General features: G+C 38.0%; 1 protein-coding gene across 4 annotated transcripts in view; it reads right to left on the minus strand.

The window, feature by feature from the left end:
- The window catches only part of TBC1D9 (TBC1 domain family member 9), a 47,109-nt gene that overhangs the window by 10,588 nt on the left and 18,175 nt on the right, over nt 1–18,346 (minus strand). For all 4 annotated transcript variants that reach the window (XM_071452441.1, XM_071452439.1, XM_071452438.1 and 1 more), the window contains exons 3-13: nt 17,358–17,476; nt 15,514–15,742; nt 14,266–14,527; nt 12,965–13,172; nt 9,947–10,153; nt 8,384–8,554; nt 7,782–7,932; nt 6,210–6,424; nt 4,679–4,796; nt 3,472–3,757; nt 2,630–2,759 (exon numbers count right to left, since the gene is read on the minus strand). In XM_071452441.1, the coding sequence (XP_071308542.1) occupies nt 2,630–2,759; nt 3,472–3,757; nt 4,679–4,796; nt 6,210–6,424; nt 7,782–7,932; nt 8,384–8,554; nt 9,947–10,153; nt 12,965–13,172; nt 14,266–14,527; nt 15,514–15,742; nt 17,358–17,476 (2,096 nt within the window). The remainder of the gene's footprint in view (nt 1–2,629; nt 2,760–3,471; nt 3,758–4,678; nt 4,797–6,209; nt 6,425–7,781; nt 7,933–8,383; nt 8,555–9,946; nt 10,154–12,964; nt 13,173–14,265; nt 14,528–15,513; nt 15,743–17,357; nt 17,477–18,346) is intronic.

An 18,346-nucleotide genomic window follows, 5' to 3' on the forward strand; every position in this document is an offset into this window, starting at 1 on the left:
AAACTTCTTGCTTGGCAAATCTCTGTGAATAGATTGTTTCATAAGTCCTCCTGCAGAGTTATATTTCAGCTTGTCCTGGAATGTCTCATAATCCCAACAGAAAGAGAATATTAAACTAACTGGGGATCTCTAATGGCTGAGACAGTACAGCAGTCCTTACCCTCTGAGGATCTGAAACAAAGTTGCAAGAATGCAATTTCCACTAGGAAAATAGGCTCTTTAATACCCAAGTCTTATTTTCAGAAGTTTTTTCCATAATGCACAGAACAGTGTCAGGGAGCTCCTGCACATACTACAAAAGCATCATAGGGGGAAAACCTATTAGGAATAATATTCCATGTTTTCATATGCAGAGGAATGCCTAATCCCTAAGATTCATTTTTGCACAAGTATTATAAGCAGAAATTTCTTGCCATCCAAAATTCACACACCTAGGAATGCACAGATGATCAGCAGGAACAACAATGCCAAATATCAACTACACCACATCTAACGCATAAAGGGCTGGCAGGACACACTTTCATACAAGATGTATTTATATTTCCAGTGCAAGTGCATTTACATAAGCAGGTCATAATATGCTGGCATATCCTTGTAAAATGAAATTAATGCTAAAGCTTCATTTATCTATAAAGGTGTTCATCTTTATCATGTACCTAGGGAGTAAAAATATGCTTTATGTACTTGTGAGCATGTTGCAGATAAACAAGTCTTTTGACAAAAATAGAATGGAGATAAACATGTAGAATGTAGATATTCATGAATATCAGGCATCAAAGAGGCATTTCAGGTATTCACAAAACCTTAGAAGGACAGATCTTCTGAGGCCACACCTATTCCAGTAATCAGTTTATTTACTGGACTGGAAGGCCAAATAAGATGGTCTGTCCACATCCATAAAACTAAAACTCATGTAGCCTTCAAAAGAGGAAGGTTGCAGATGATTGCCTTCTGGGAATGGTCCTTTGTCCGTGCTAAATTTCAAATTGTACAAGGAGTTGTTGCAAAGATGTCACCTGTTCAAAGTCAAAACTGTATCAAACCTTTCCACAGCACAGACCTTCCAGTGTCAGTTCTTTAGTTAGTATGGCCAGATACCACTCCACACACAGCTGAAATGTTGAAGGCCAATTTTTTTTCCTAGCTAACTAGCTAACACACAAATTAAATGAGTTAAACATGTAACAGCTCTGATTATGAGTCTACACTCCACAGACAGCTAGTGAGCTGTGCACAGGCTTTTAAAACTGCAGTTATTATGCATTATTTCAGTCACTTCTACTATAATTATTATGAAACCAGGATCTATGGCTTCTGAATTACATGCAAATTGAATGAAAGGATAAGAGATTTCTTACTGAAAACTATTTTCAGTAAATTAAGAAATTACTGGCAGTATAAAATGCCCTTGTTATGTATATTCTCTTCTTTAAAGACAATTTCTGCTTTGAAAGTAGAAAGTCTGCTCAATATCATCAGAGAGGGGGGCTAATCACTTATTACCAAGCAATTCTTCTGCATCCTTTCAACTTTCACTGGAGACCTCTCATAGATGCATCTGACACGATTACCTAAGAGCTGGACAGTGTCAGAGCATGATGTTCATAAAACAATTCATGCATTGTGACTTGGCCAGAGCCATCAAGTTCTCAGACTCATCACATTTCCATGACAAATATCACACAGGACCATCTGGAAGAGACAAGGTCTTCCCCTCTCCTTGGGGATGGTGTGTGTATGCTTGAGGGAAGGCAAAGGTCTCAAAAACCCCATGTTTTCCTCAGCTGTAGGTCTTCCTATTATTTTTAAATTATAAATGTCTACAATATTAAGAATAGATGGTCACACCAGCAAGGACTCTTAGCAATTTAATTTCTAAAAATTACCAAAAAGATGCTCATTTAGTTTATATTATAGAAATCAACTCCATGTCAATGGAAGGGAATAATGGAACTTAAAGAGAAAAAAATGTTACAGTTTTCCTTGATTTTTATAAAATATGGGTATATCAGTGTAACCAGACATATATTAACTGATGGCTTTTTTTTTTTTTTTTAATTTAAGGACAATTAAACCAGTCTGCAGATTTTAGCTGGTTTTGCAGGCTTTGTCCTGTCCTTTAATAGATATTAGTTATTAGCAGCTCCTTTCACTTGGATTTTCTTTTAGCTTTGGTGATAGTAGAGAAGATAGTGGCCCATGGTCACAATCAGCACTTTTAAGTAAATGAAAGGCAAAAGAAACAAAGTTTCACTGATAAAAGAAAGGTCTTCTGAAATCATACAGATTTCACTATTGTTTCAGTTTGGAAAAGCACAAAAAAGCTTAAATGAGAATTAACTCCTTTCAAATTAAAAGTTGAGCCTTTTGTTTGTAAATCACTTTTTGGTTGTGGGCTGCTCTCTTTGAGGCCTCACACTTCTCTGAAAACAGCTCCAATTAAAAGTCTTGGTTAAAAGAAGAAGAAAGTCTAACTCCTCTTCCTTGCTCAATTTCAGGCTTCTCAGATGAGTCTGCATTTCTTTTATGTTCTTTCTGTTTCAAGCAAAGCCAAACTAGACTATCAAATTCCTCTGTGAAGCAGAAATTGTGTTAGTTGGTAAGTTCCCGTTAAGAAGTCTTATCCTACCTCATAGGAAGACCTGATTAGCCTGAAGATATCCACCTCAGGATAAGGCTCTACATCATCACTGAGCAGGGAGTGAAGATGAGGAATGGGAGGAAGAGTACTGTCCTTATTAGTTACACTGTCCAAGTATCTGGTGGGGAAAAAAAAAAAAAAAAAAGAGAAATGAGAAATTCAAGATAAATTTGTATGCCCTCCCTCCTGAGGGTTAACAGCATACAGGTTACATATTGATTATTACATGTAGAAGTGATAAAGCCATTCTCTAGCAAGAGAATGGCTTTAAGGTTATACTACTGAAATTTATTATGAAAAAATTCCAAAGTTCCAGAAGCATATGGAAAACTCAACACCACTACCAAGCCCAAGAAAATCAGAGGTTACACTCAGCAGCACTAGCTCTGATGAAATGACTCAAGCCACTGAAATCTATTTTTTCAAGATCCTACCTAATTCTTCTGAGTCCAAGTTAGTCTATTCCCAAAACAATTTTCCTTAACACCAAGGCTTTTTCTTAATACTTAAAAGGTAGCAGGCTGAAGTCACAAAACCCATGTAATTCACTAAAATAATGAATCAAGTTAAATTTCTATAACTAGGTTTGGGAAGTTTATTCAAATGTCTTGAAAGAAGAATTTGTATCTTGTTGGTCAGTTAGCATTATTTTAAAATAATATAAGGAGTACCTTACATGGATGAAAGGAGACTACAAGTAGGTAAAAGATTTACATATATGATACTGGTTTAAATTTAGTATTTCAACATAGAATACAAATCAGAAAAGCAGGCAAAAAAACCAAACAAAACCACAAACACGAAGATACTTAATTTTCTGTAATAAATACCTTCCCAAGACTGTCATGGCTTCTCCATCATCTTTACAGTTAAGCAACTTGTCTACATTAGCTTCGAGGACAGCGAGTGCTAACTGAAATATCACCTTTATTCCTTCACAGAAGAAACAATCCACAACTACCACTGCACTTTCAAATGGCATTACACTGAGGAAAAGAGTGAGGAACCAGGACAGGGAGATGGTGGAGATGACACCCAAATCCTGCATGCAGTCATAAAGCTGTGGAATGTAGTCACGAGCCAGCTCTTCAAAGACACCCTGATCCACCAATGCTCCTGTTGAAGATAAATAAGGTTGAATTAATTCAGGAGCAACTGATACATGGCCATTTAGGGGAGGAAAAAAACTCCTATATATTTTATGTGTATAAATAAAAAAACCTAAGAATATTTTGCACGGTGCTTATGCACATTTTCTCACTTTCAAATGAGTAACAGACTCCATTACACTACACAAATTGAACTGTAATAAGTTTTTTTCTGTTTTAATAATACACTTCATTATAAATAAGAACAGAGTAATTTGGTCTAGCACTAGGAGAAGTTACATAGTGGCTTTATATTACCATTCCTAATTGGAGCAAGACCTCAGCATCACCTGTTGAATGAGGCCAGGGTGATGCTGAGGGCTCAGATTTACTTCAAGAGAACCCTGTATTATACATTCCCATGCCACAACATCAGTGTTTTAAGCAGGCCAGGAAGAAGAATTTCTAAGGCTGAGTATCTCAAGTATTTGTGAGATATGGTAAAAACAGATTCCATGATAAATTGAAGTCACTGTCTTTGACATACACAAGGAAGCTCATCTGACAACAACAGCTTTCTGATACTTGTGCCCTTTCACATCAGAGGTACAGCCACCAAGACTTCTACTGCAAACTCCTAAAGCTCCTGTTTCCACCTTACCTTAATCAGCTACTTGGATCATTTCAAACTCAAATTTTAGCCTCCCATCTTTTCTTAACAATCTACTTTACTTAACCCCAATTTAGAATGTCACCTGATCCTAAGTAGGTGATAAGCTATTAACAATAACATCACCTCTTTAGGAAATTGCCTTTATTCTCCTGAGCAAGCTGGCTCCTCACTAGCATGCACAGATGCATCTACCCATCTATTTGTTTCAGTACAAATAACACCAGTCAATTTGGTTAGGTTTTATACTGTCATTTCAAAAATGTCCCCAAAGCATACCAACAACTCTTGTGTTGTAGTAGTCAGGCAGCATACGCTCACACAGAGCCACCAGCAGCCAGAAAGCTTCCTCCTCTTTTGCATAAAGGAGGAGCACTGAAGTGACAATATTCATAGCCTAAAAGAAAGGGAAATACAATGATTTAAAATCTAGCACTGTACCTGGGCAGAAAAGTGGTTAGGAAATGAGCTACATCTCTCCCTGCAGATCCCAAACTGTTCAAGTACTTCCCTGTAAAAACAGAAGTGTTTCCCCAGTGCTCTTCAGAAAACTTCAAATCACAGAAAATTGTAAGGCTTTTCTTTCATTTTGTTGTTGATTCACTGGGGCTTTTTGGTGGGTTTTTTTGGGTTGTTTGTTTTGTGTTGCAGATTTTGTTTTTTAAGAAGGCTGACCCAGGTCTGCAAGCATCTGTTACACTGCTACTGATATTCTGCCATAGGTGCTCTTGGGGAATCTGGGTCTGGTGCAGACAAAACACCTCCCACAGCACTAGTGAGGTGCCTGAATTCTCACTGTAGATGAACCAAATCTCAAGGTTATTAATTACTGTGACAGTTTTAGGGACCACAACTGAAATGTCTTTCTACTGCTTCTCTGTTAAATAATCTTTAAAAATGTTGTAGGTATTACTTAGTACCTCATGTGCTATTAAATAATATATGATGGTATCTTGTTACAACTGCTTGCACTTACTCAAGTTGCATCTGGAAGTCTTAAAAGTTAGACATTAATAAGGCTTCTTAATACTAAAAAATCTAAGTTTCTTCTTTGCAAAAGTATGTAGGAAGGTAAAAAAAGGCCCCAGTGATAAATCAAAATTATATAGTATGAAAGAATTATTTAGGACCAGAAACTAACGTGACTTGAATTATGGGCATAAGAACCTCAAAACCATGCACTGGGGTCAGCATTAACTCCACAGATATATGGTTAGGACTCCCAGTGATATCTCCTAGGATACTTTATTTTTTTTGCAAAGTGTTTGGGGGTGTTTTGCTTGGTTTTTCGGTTGTTTTCTGGTTTTCTTTCTTTTCATTGTTTTGAATGATGACATGGCATCATTGAAAGAGGAAAGAAGGTTCTAGAGGGTTATAACTAATACATTCAATAACATGTCATTATAAGATGGACAGATAAAAATAGATAAAAATTTAAGGCTGAACACAATGTGTTTTGGTTTTGAGGGGATTTTTTGTTAATATGAAAATAACCTTTCTTCAGTTTACATTGTCATTTTCTGTAGACAGCTCTGTTATCATCTGTCCAGTTTCTAGATTTATGAGCAGAAATTATGCCTACAGAAAATCTCTCAATGTGTGCTGCTAATACTGCTGTTAGAGCAGGTCCTTGTGTGACATCCCTCTGGCCTCAGCATCCCTGCCTTTCTGCAGCACTGAGCTCACAGCACCATCCACGCCTCAGTGTGCTTCACACAGCCAAACCCTCACGTGCATGACTGAAGGAACAGCACTGCAAGGAAAGAACTGGAATTCCAGAAACTGAAGGAGAGCAGGGTATTTCCATTACCTGACAATAGCCTATGTTTGGATTTCTGAAAGCATAAGCTGTCAAGACTCTCCTTAAAGCAGCAATACCCATCTCATTCTGGAATGCAGGGTGTTCTGGAAGGGAGCGGTGCAGATCCCTCTCTATCTCTTCTGTAGCAAGATTGTATTTTCCCATAGATTTCTCCACTAGGTCCTCATAATAGCCAGGATGAGTGGTCATTTCATTAATGGCTCCTAGGAGTAGGAGAACAGTATTAAAACCAGGAGAAAATGGAAGGTTTAGCAGGTACAGTACTTGAACATGATAATCTGCTCCCCTTCCATTCCGAGTGTCACCAAGAACTTTGAAAGCAAATATGAAAATATTATTTCTTTAAAGGTGATTAAAAAATTTCAAAGTATGTGCTTTGGTGATTATCAGCCCTTCCTGTCTTCTCTACAGGCATTTTTATAAGGAGGTTAAAATCCCTCTCAGCCAGAACACAACAGGAGGTGTGAAGAACAAACCAACTGTGCAGTCACATGGTATCATGAGCTCCCTCTGCAGCTGGCTGTGGGTTTGGTTATCCTAAATAACTCAAAACTTGTCTCTGAGAAAGCTACTTGCCCTGGAAACAGAGTAGATTAATGTCTGGTTGCAGAGGGTATGACATGTCAGCCAAAAGCACGAGACAAAAACTCAGGAGTTCTATTCCTACTTGTGAAAATGACGCTGTTATCTTGGGCAGGGCACTCAGCCTTAGGGACACCACTACATGCTCACAGAGTTGCTATGAGATTTCACTACTGACTTTACAACTTCTCTGGAAACAAATTCAAGTGTCAGTAGCACAAAGTAATCCACACAGAAAATATGAGTTATAGATACACAGTGAGCATTAGTCCAAACTAGCTGTTAATAGGACACAAAACAGAGCTCTGCATTGCTGTGGCTATCTTCCAAAAACATTCCTCTAGTGCCCAGCAGCAAAGAGAAAATGCAAATTAATGCCTGAAGTAGGATGGATTTCCATATAACTAGTAATAAAATTCTTCAACTTCAAAAAAACCCCAACTTTAAGTGGACACATAGCTAGAGAATCGTTTATGGCACAGAATCCCAGACAAATATTTTCATACCATTTTTTCACATAATGGAAGCACCTAATAAAATGTTAGAGTAGCTTTTTTTTTAATATCAACAACAAAAAAAAAGAGTGTGGTTCCATGCAACAGGCCTAAACTTTGGAACTCCTTGCTAAAATTGCTGTGAAAGCTAAAAGCTTAAGTGGATCCAGAAATTATTAAATAAATGGGAATTAGGCTTGCTGGTGGTTGCTGAACATCTAGAAGGTCTCTAAACTGCTGGCTTCTGGTTACCAAGCATGTGTTCTGCTTTTCATGTATTCTTCCTTAATTATGTGAGCCTGTTTGAGAAAGGGCATTTGCTAACAGAAATCTTGTCTAAACTTGTCTGGTACCCTCTAACAATCACAGCCTTACTTACTCCAAATATTTTCACTTATTATGTGCACCTTTAATCACCTTTGAATTCCCTTCTTCCCTCATGCTTTTGCTTATATCCCACAGACACATTCAAAGGGAAACCTACCTGAAAAGAGCAGCCAAAGTTCCCCTCTCATGCTTTCTGGAATGCCCTTTAGCACAAGGTCTCTTGTTTTCTCTGTACGATACATACAGACCCCTTGGCCATATTCAGCGAAGTGAATCTTCCAGGCCTGCTCCTTCAGGAACTCCTTGGCCTAAAAGCAAAGGAAGGCAGGCAGAAAGATGCAGCTTCTCTTTCTAACACTCTGACCCACTAAAATCTTGAGTGCTAAAAAGCCTGCAATATCCTAGCCTTCCAAGTGAGCAAGAAATAACTTGGCTGCAGTCCAGTTAGCTTCTTAATGGGCTGCCTCCTCCCATTCCTGAGTTTCTATGCCAGTAGACCTTGCTGCTAAGAGAAGCAGTTATACTTAAGAGCAGGAATACAACATCCCCTTGAATTACATCCAAGTTTGCTTTTATGTAGTGAAGTTATTTGTACTGGTAAAACAACAGTATGTTCAAGCCTTTACTTCTGTGAAAAATACTGCCCCTACTTAACTGTCTGGCAGAATGAAACTCTTCTGGGTCAGCAACATGGGTTTTAAAGCAAACACCATTAGACAGCCTTTTCAGACAGGTGGAGCACTCAGAAGTGTACTTTACCAGCTTAGGGTTGAACTCCTCAGGTGACCTGCGCCGATACATGGTCATTAAAGCTTGAGTTGCTGTTGGAATACCGTTATCATTGAGGTTGAATTGTCGCTCTCCCTCCGACTCAGAGCTCAGGCTTTTGTGAGGGCTGGCAGAAATTAAACTACTTGACCTTGTAAACACCTGTAGAAAGCAGTCACAAGCAGTACAGGCACAAAGATGAGCCAGTATCTGGACTTTTTACTTCACTTTACTTTGCAATGTATACATGCTAACGGTTAACAAAAACATAAGCCAGCAGAAATTAGACCAGTAGAGAGAGAATAATGAAATAGCTTCCAGTTTCTCAACAGCTCTCCTGAAGCACAACCAAATTCTAGAACTAGAATGGCTAGGGTAATGTTACCCCTAAGTAGCCCTGGACAATTGAACCAGCTCCCTTGATCTGTCAACATCATAGGATACTAGATTGTGATTTGGAAGAAAAGTATTTTGAAGAAAAAGGATTTTCTGACTTCTCAAACAGCTTTGAAACTGTATCATAGTAAAATCTCATGGAGCAGTTCACACCAAATGCCTGAAATCGCAAGTCAGTCATGCATCTCTAGCTATGTAGTCATATTACAAATTGTAGTAAATGCTTACACTTAATTTGTGTTTATAATTCAGTAGGTAGAACACTTAGATCCATTTACAGTAAAAGTTCCAGCACTATACATGCCTACATGCTCTGCTATACAACAAAGTAATTATACCTCACCCTCAACAAAGCAAGTAGAAAAATTCTTTTCAGACACACATTGCAAACAGGGTAGGGCTCCACAGGACAGTACTAAGGTATGGCTTAGGACAGACTTGGAATGTGAGATACACCAACATAATACCAAAATGATACACCACAAAAGCCTCTTCTACTCTGAGATCTGAATTATTATACTTTGCTGGGTTTAACAGAACTGATGAGGTTGTTATATGATCTGAATTTCATACATAAAAGCTGGAATTCAGCAGAAGGCTTGACATTCAAAGCACCTAAAGAAGTATATCTACTCATAACTTTTAAGAACTATTTACATTGCACACATATCTAAGGAGGTGGTTCAGAATAGGGTCATTTGATGCTCAGGACAGAGCTGTTTTTTTCCTGTTAGGTCAAATGTTCCAAAGTTCACTAGCAGTGCACATACAAACCAGCTCAGCTCAGGCATTGCTTTCAGAAGAATCAAAAGATGGGATTTAGCAGCTAAAGTCTTGAATAAAAGGACTTTCATGCCAACTGATAATTTCTTCAAATTATTAAATTTCCAGAATTACATTTCAGTTGGACAAGTAAATAGATATTAAAAGTACTATTCAATTAACCAGTTAATTAACTATGACACTTCTCTTAGGTTAACATGAAAAAGAGAGATATCCTAACTGACAAATTTTAACACTTCAGCTCAAAGGCATTAACAAAAAAGAGGTCACAATTCTGTGCCTAAGGGTTTAGCTGTACAAAAATGTAAAGGTGTTTCCTCTCCCCACACCAGTTAAAATCCTTTTCTAGTAAATTATTCATGTTCTTTCACATACCTCATCATCCGAGCTGATATAGCTTCCAGAAATATTTTTATCCAGGTATATTTTTGAAGTGGTTTGTTGCAGAAAGTCTGAGATCCTCTGTACAAGGAAGTCCCTGTCTTTCAAGTTGGCAAAGAGGAATGTCATTCTGTTTTTTGTGCTGATTGACAGTGGGCTGGGCAGCACACTGGAGCTGTCTGCCTTTTCCACTATTGTCACCTAGGAACAAACAGTTGCTACAGTTTAAGATCTTTAGTTAAGCAAGCTGCTTGGTTTAAGAAACAATCTTAATACAACAAACCCATGCTCCTTCCACCCTTACATCAAATCCCAATGGACACACCTTTGCCAGAAAACATGGTTTGCATACAAGGGCTTACAAGCCTGAAAGATAAAGGCTGTAATCCCTTTAAACAACTGGTTTCAGTACATTTTCCATCAAAACTCCCCTGCGCTACACTTAGCTGATTTTCCTCAGACCATATTTTAAAAGAATCAGTAAAACAAAATTTCATCTGTGGGATACAAACCTATCAGCTTTTTTGCAGGACTTCCAAATCCCTCTCCTGCTTCCTAACATCGTCAGCACAGGTCACAGAAACCTTGGCCTACCTTTTACTGCCAATACATGTGAATAAACTATTTTTGAGATGATGCTCCTGTACAACTGTGCTATAGCTGCATTCTGTGAATACAGTTGCATAGTGGTATTTTAAATGCATTTTCACAGTACACAGGAACTTGCAACCAAGGGAAATTAGCCCTATGTCTTCCCTTACAAAGGAAAATATCCAGCCCTGTGAGGTGGAGGTTTCTGAATGGCCTTCAGCTGTTAGAGAAACAATCACTCATCTAACTGAACTCCAACCTGTAAACAGTACTCATACCACCATCTACTGAATACAGGGAATGAGCTCCCTGAGGTTTTGGTAAGGCACATTAACACAAAGAAATCTCAGGGATAAGTCATACATAGACCGTTGATGAATTATGTAAGAGTTGTGTGTCCTAAACATTACCAACTATTACCTTATAAACATATCAGTCCATCAAGTTTGTGTAGTTTATACACTGAACAAAACACAAATCACAATTATAAATATTTTTAACTACTGCTTTTATTACTTTAGATGATTTCTTAATGAAAACTGACTTACTGCCTTCAGAATAGAAAGCAGGACATTTAATTTTGCTAGGACTTGGACTCTTGCTCCTTTAACCTTTTTAGAAACAGAAATCAATGGTAAGACATGAGTACTACAATATTAATAGCTCTAGCTAAATGGATAGGGTAACCATTTTTCATGCATTCTCTTTGAAGACTTAAAGACTGCAGTGCACTGCTCAGGGGCTAAACCACTTCTCTGTTCTCCCCACCTCCTTTTATTTTTCTGTTAACTACAAATCTACTAGTTACTTGTTAACTTAAAAGACTTCACTAACAGCATATTGAAGTTAGCTAAAAAGTCTTCCCTATGTTTCCTGTTCCACTTAAAAGCTGTTTGAGTGCAATTAGCACACAATACAGACAAGTTCTAAAGGCACAGGACAGACATTACTAAAGCAAGCCTAATTATAGCTCTGCTATAATGAGAGCTGATATCCACTTATTTCCTATTCAACAGAGACACGCACATATCTGAAGTGCTTTGTCTTAGAGAGGGCACCTGCTGAAGGTGCAGTGAGCAGTGCAATCAGCTCCTGGAAAACATCTTTCCCCTTCATAATTTCTGAATCAATGCTTTGCTATTGTCTCATCTGTCAAAACACCTCCAGGGTATTACAGAACACTGGAATTAACTTACAGTTTAACCCAAAGCTTTCATTAGATAGAAAGGTTTCCTTTAATTACTACGGTACTGATCAGATGTTCTGAGGACTGGCACTACCCCCCTGGTTTACTGCTCTCCTTGCTGGTGCTGAGACTCAAAGCTGTTCAAACAGAAGCATTTATTCCTTCACCTACTTCTGTCTCTCAAAGCTTTAGAGCTGCCCTGAATCCTGTGCTTCTGTGACTGTGGCTATCAAAAGCAGTTGCTGAATCTGCATTCAGGAAAAGAGGACCTGTTAAATGAAGACTTTGACTCCTCCTCCACCACTTTATCTGCAGGACTGCCATTCCCTTCGATTTTCAGACAAACAGTGAAATCATAATTGAATGTCTCATCCCAAACAACCAAAGTTGTTGCAACAAGCTGCTGAGAAGCCGTACTTCAAAAGTTTCTGAAGATGTACTCGTTTTACTCTTTATGATTTGCAGGGGAAAACAGTGCCTCGAAACATTCCAGGGTTCTTCAGTCAAGCCAAACTGTCCTTGGTAACATCAGCTTTGCTACTACTTCCAAAACTTACTTACCACAATTTTCCATTAACCCACAAATCAAGTCAACCATAAAAAAACTCCCCAACATAATTATTTTTTTATTGCATCAAACAAACTCTTCTTACTGATGATCTGCTTTAAGTAACCAGCTTTAAAAAGGGAAACACACCAACTTGAAAAACACAGACAAAATATTTTCCACATACAAGAATAAAAAATTGCAAGTCTGTGTGAAGAGGCAACTCAAAACTTTAGGATTTTATGAATCTTTTTACATCTGACAAAAGTAAATCTTATCTGACAGATTCTTTAACAGAATTTCCACTTATCCACTCTAGGAAGTTTCACCCTCCACTCCTCCCCATGAGGCACAAAAAATGTAAAATTGGGCTGCAAATCAGAATACAAGTTATGAGAGAGGAAGAATTCACAAGGGTTATGAAAACTGATAGAAAAAATTCCATGTGAGCTTCAGTAGCAGGAACCATGAACTAAGATAGGCAGTCATTAAATATTACCTAGAACACATCAGTATGGCACGCTCACAAGAGATAAAAAGGATGAAAAGAGGCTTTTCTCCAAAAAGAATTAAAAAAAATGTAAAAAAACCCCACCAAAATAAAAAAAAAATCAAAGCTAGGGTGAAATATCTAATAAGACACTGCTTATTTATATTGCCAAATAAATTAAAAAATACAAGTATTTACCTCTCGAAGAGGGATAATAAGGCTGCACAAGTTCTCTTCTTTACTAGTAAAGCAAATGTAGTTTGTAGAAACAAACATCTGACCCAAAATATGCATTTTGTTGAAAGGAGTCCAAAGAGTACAGTCTGTGTGTCCATCTAATTTCTCATCCTTGGGGAGTCGGAACAATGCACGGTATCTCTCACTCTTTGCTCTGGCATCAAGATCTCTAAAAAAACCCACAGAAAGATTTCCTTGGTTTAGGGAATGTATTCATATATTTTAAGATGTATTTTATGCAAATCATTGCAAGTTACCTGCAACACATAACTCAGCTAAGCAAGGAGTGTACAGCAAAAAGCTGGAAATAATTTGCCTATAGTGGAGATACAGTCTTCACTTTTGGAAGGTTCTAAAACTACTTGAAAAAAAGTCTGCCATGAGTGACTCAGACATTCATTCTCACTTCTCAGAGAGGAAAGTCTGAGTGAGCTTTCCATATTCAGCCGCACTTTCTGAGAACATATACAGTGAATCCAGTTTTTTGCTAATAGTAATAAAAAATGCTTCTTTGAGGCTTTTTTATGAACATTATGGAATCCTTAAGGTTCAAGTTCGGTAACAATTTCAAGACTTACTCTTGATAATGCATTCAGTGCAAAACACTCAACAGTAAGGACAAACAAAAGCGATATAATGCGTGTCAGACGTCACTGAATAATGAGAAATATAAACAAGCACTGGCTATAATTCTGCATGGTACACTAACATGAATGACATATAAAGAAAAAATGAAAAAGAAATTAACAAGCTGAAGTGTGATATAAAAGAAGAAGAAATGTTTTCCAGATAACTTTTCATCCCTTAGAGTTTTATGTCAATTTTTGGATTGCTGTTACCTAAACTATATTCCAGACAGAATTAATAATCTAGACTCTAAGTTCTCAATTCCAGCGATAAGACCAAGTATGAATGCTAGGCATAGTTCTTAATAGCACATTAATCACTTTATTACCTTCCCATACAGACATAAAATGGCCTTACAACAGATACCAAAATGTGGCCAGTATCAGGAGATACACTAAAGAGCCAAATAAGCATTTGGCTCAAGAAAGCTTATTTCTGCAACATGCTCATACTCCTGTTTCAACAAGATACCAAGTAATTATATTTAAATAATTATTCACATTTTGCCACTGTTGGAATCAATCATTCCTTTTGGAGTAGCAGTAAATGGCCACAACATTAGAAAACTTTTGGACAAAATCCTGCAAGTAAAAGGACTGAGGAGGAACAAATGAGTGAGAGCCAATGCTACCTACCGTTTTAGAGCAGACACTTTTTTGGGGGATTTCTTTTTCAGTTTGGGTAGTGACCTGTCTTGCTCAAATCCTTCATTGTCCAAAAGCTGTCGCATAGCTATGTTGGCAAGCTGTTCCATTAATTTAAATGTCTCACTGATATTAAGGAATACTGAGAAGAAATGTTCACTTGACCTTGTGCTCACTTTGATCATATCAGGGAAGAGCAGCGTTGCATTCTTCTCAAGCTGAGTGATATCAACCCAACGGATAACTAACTTTGCTGAACAGGAGCAAACAAAAAAACAAGATTCAGTACAAAAATGAGCATATTCAGGAGCTTTTAGCTTCCTCTTCCTATAAAATGCATTCAACTGACTTTTTCTAGCACCCTGAAAAGTTGGGAGTACAGCATAAATAGATCAAGTTTGTACAGACAAACCACTGTCACCTGACAAACAGGAGATAAAAAGAGTTTAAATATCATTTACTTTATTTACAGAACACCACACAAGCATTACAAAGCCAGGTAAGCTAACGTGACTTATCATTGTCACTGCACTAGCTCAGACTCTGCTGTCCTCTTTTCCTATGGAAGAAAAGAAACACAGTCCAAACACATCAGACAGGCTTGTCTTATTTTTATACAGCAAAAAGTTTCAAATAGTACAGCCACAACACAACCTAAGCTTTTCTCCCAAGACCAACACAGGTGGTGTCCTTAAAGCAGGGGCTAAATCCCAAGACTGATCCATTGCCCATAACCAAATAGTGCTGAATTGCTCAACTCCACTGTGCCTTGAATTAACTCCCTGTGGAGCAGACTGGTTGCATCCACACTATGCAGTTCTCTATTCTGGGTCTCCTCTGAAACCTTTTTGATGTTCTGGTGTTGAACAAATGTAGATGTGTCATTTAAGGTTGCAAAGTCTGCCAGAGTAGTACTTGAGGATTGTGTAAGAGCAGAAGGGAAAGTCAGAACTGGTGTGATCTTGTCCCTATTTCCTTTTGGGCATAGCTCCTGAGGTGAGCCATGTCCCTAGACAATGCCAAGTACTGTTTCACAGAGAACTACTTTGAAAAGACCAAACAAACAAGGGAACAAGCACACAGTTCAGCAGTGTGACAAATCAGGGAATTGCTCCCTGCTTCTCTTTTCCTCAGTAGTGTCTTTGTACCCTCAGTGATCAGTATGTGAAAAGAAACAAGCTACAGGACATTTCCTAACCCTTCTGAGATGCACAAATTACCATTCCACTGAAAACATACCTTCCCTCCCCATGAGAAAAGAGTAAAAGCAAAGGTGATTAATGCTGAGATACACCCAGCCCTGACGGGGAACCTTTCCCTTCCAGTAACTGCAGGAGTAGTAATTCACTAATTTCTCTTCCTCTGGCATCCCAAACAGCTTGTGAAATTTCACTATGGCTTCCTTGAATTTTTCAGTGTCGTCATCCTCTTTGATGCCATTGATCTTGTTGTACTCAGCAATGATGCCCTGGCAGGGAATAAAAACAGAACACATCCTGTTAGTGGCCATGGGCTATTGGATATCCTAATTCCCATTGCTATCCAGGCCACAGGGCACAATGGTTATTGCAATGCCAAGGAGGTTGTTCAGTGAGCTCTTACTCTTCTGCTCACTCTTTGGCTTATGGAGTTGTTTACTTTATTCAAGGCTTTCTTTCTGATGACCTTACTCCCTGCTGTGCCCATGTCAAAAGCAGCCAAACACCAACCCCTTGCCAGCACCTTGTTTTAAATTAACCAACCTAACTCCAACACTCCTAACAGCCCCTATGAGGCACCTATGGCCTGCAGTATTTTCCTCTTCCTTCCTGGGGAGACACACATAGGATTTCACATCAAATTCTTCTGAAGGGAAGAAAAAAAAGGAACTGTTCTTCTTTACAGAAAATTTTATATTACTTCTATGACCCCTCTCATTGGACCTTGAGCATAAAAGAGCAAAAAGGGTGGGGGTGGGGGGGGGAGGGGGAGAAAGAAGAAAAAAAATCTTCAATTAGATTTACTAATAGAGTGGAAAAAAAATTCCCACTTTCAGGTGCAGGTGACCCTCATGAAATTTGAAGAGGCAACAGGTCAAAAGATGTTTTTTGATATTTTTAAAGACTACAGTTCCTTCTGTTCTATACTGAAGCTCTGTTTTATTTGCTTGTTTTCTGAATCTCTATTGTCTTTTATATAAAAGTTAAAAAATTTTTGCCTTTTTTGTGACTTTTTGCCTTCAACTTGCTCCATATTTAGGTGAAGAGCAGAGTATAAGAGAGAAACATCATTCACATTTAGTATTCATCCAAATGTAAGGAGCAACAATTTCCTTAAGGATTATATTTCAAAACACACATAGAAGGTATTTCCATGACCATCTATGGCACTCATACCTGATTCACTTGGGAAACACAAGCAACGGTGGGATTTGTAAGAGAGCTGACTTAGGATACAAAATGTTAAAAGAGGAATGAGACAGAGCCAATACTTTGAACAGACACCAATCAATACAGCAATTCTTCTTACAATCTTTGAGAAAAGTATGTATTTTTAGATAATTCTTAGCACAAAAAAAGTACTTTTTGCCAGTATAGTTATTATCTGACCTATAAAGAGGAAAAAGAAATTCTGAGAAAACCAACACTCCCACTTGCCACCAAGGAAACAAATCAATGAACCAGCAACCCTAACACCTATAGGAAGTGCAAATGCCAATACTGCAGGACTTAACTACATAGAAGGGGGGGAGGAGACATTATGAGTGCATGAATAAAATTAAAATTAAGCCTTGCAATGGAAAAACAGTAGCACAGACAACTGTCAAAGTTTAAGACAGTGCAATTAATTTTAGAACTTACAATGCCTTAAGACCTGCCTATATATTTATATGTTTTTTTTAAAAATCACACTGTTCTAAGCTGCATGCACTATTCCCAGTTTCCCTGATTTTTACACACATGTTGCTGCTTAGCATCTGGTAGTCCTTCAAAAAGGCAGAGCAGCCTGGGAACTACCACCTCCAATTTATTTCAAATTCATATCACTTTTCTTTCCCCAGTCATATTTATCACTAACAACATTTGCAGTAATTAACACACTACCTGTATTTTTCCTCTGACAAATGTATTTATGTCATTCTCATTTTCAAAGATGGAAAGAGTTTGCAACAAATTCTGTTCCAGCCATTCCCAGTGTTCAGTGATTTCCTTCCTCGAGCAACCTATATAAAAAACAAACCAAAAGTCACAAAATAAATAATTCACTAGCGTCAATGTCCCTTTAATCACAAACAAAAAACTCTAAGAAAACTTGCCAGTAAGTGGAGATGCAATATTTCATTAGATGCTGTACTTCTGGAAATTCCAAAATTTTCTCCCATTTGTATTTAACTTAACAGCTCCAATGAAGGCAAGAGAACACAACATTCTCTGCAACCTCCAGGGGAATGTCACAATTCTGGTTCTAGTACAGATACATAAATCATGCTGCAGAACAGCCTAGGTATGTTATCAATATTTTAGAATCACAAATGATCACCACTGCTGCTTCTCCTTAAAACTACTGGATGCAACCAGACCTTTCTAGAACTCAGGAGGTGGTCTGAACACTATTTTATCTCCTCTTGGCTACAACACTGCTGTAAAAAGCAATGATTAAATGCATGAGCTATGTATACAAAACTAAACTGTCATCAGAAAAATTGCTTAGCTTGTAAGAGCAGTGACAAGCAGTGCAGACACACCATCATGATGAACTGTTTCTTAAAGCTGTCTCTTTCTGGTTTGTGGTTCCTCAATTATTTTTCCTCACTTCTTCTGAAACTGCTTTGGCTGATAACTCTCAACCTGTAACAACACATCTCTTTTTTTCCCCACTGCTTTTTGTCTCCATCATCTCACTATTTACTCTCCCAGTCTCCCCTGCAGCAGATCACACAATCAGCCCCAAAACCTGCACCCCAGTTCTCAACAATTCATAATGACAGGCTAGGTCTTTCTCTTTGCTTTGTTCAGGGCTAAAATACATACTTGCTGCAATGTTTTAAATTACAGGTTATTTTATCACTATTACTGGAAAGTTTTTACCTATC

Source organism: Agelaius tricolor, unplaced genomic scaffold (assembly GCF_023055355.1).
Source record: "Agelaius tricolor isolate 1412-34295 unplaced genomic scaffold, bAgeTri1.0.p SCAF_34, whole genome shotgun sequence".
NCBI lineage: Eukaryota > Metazoa > Chordata > Aves > Passeriformes > Icteridae > Agelaius > Agelaius tricolor.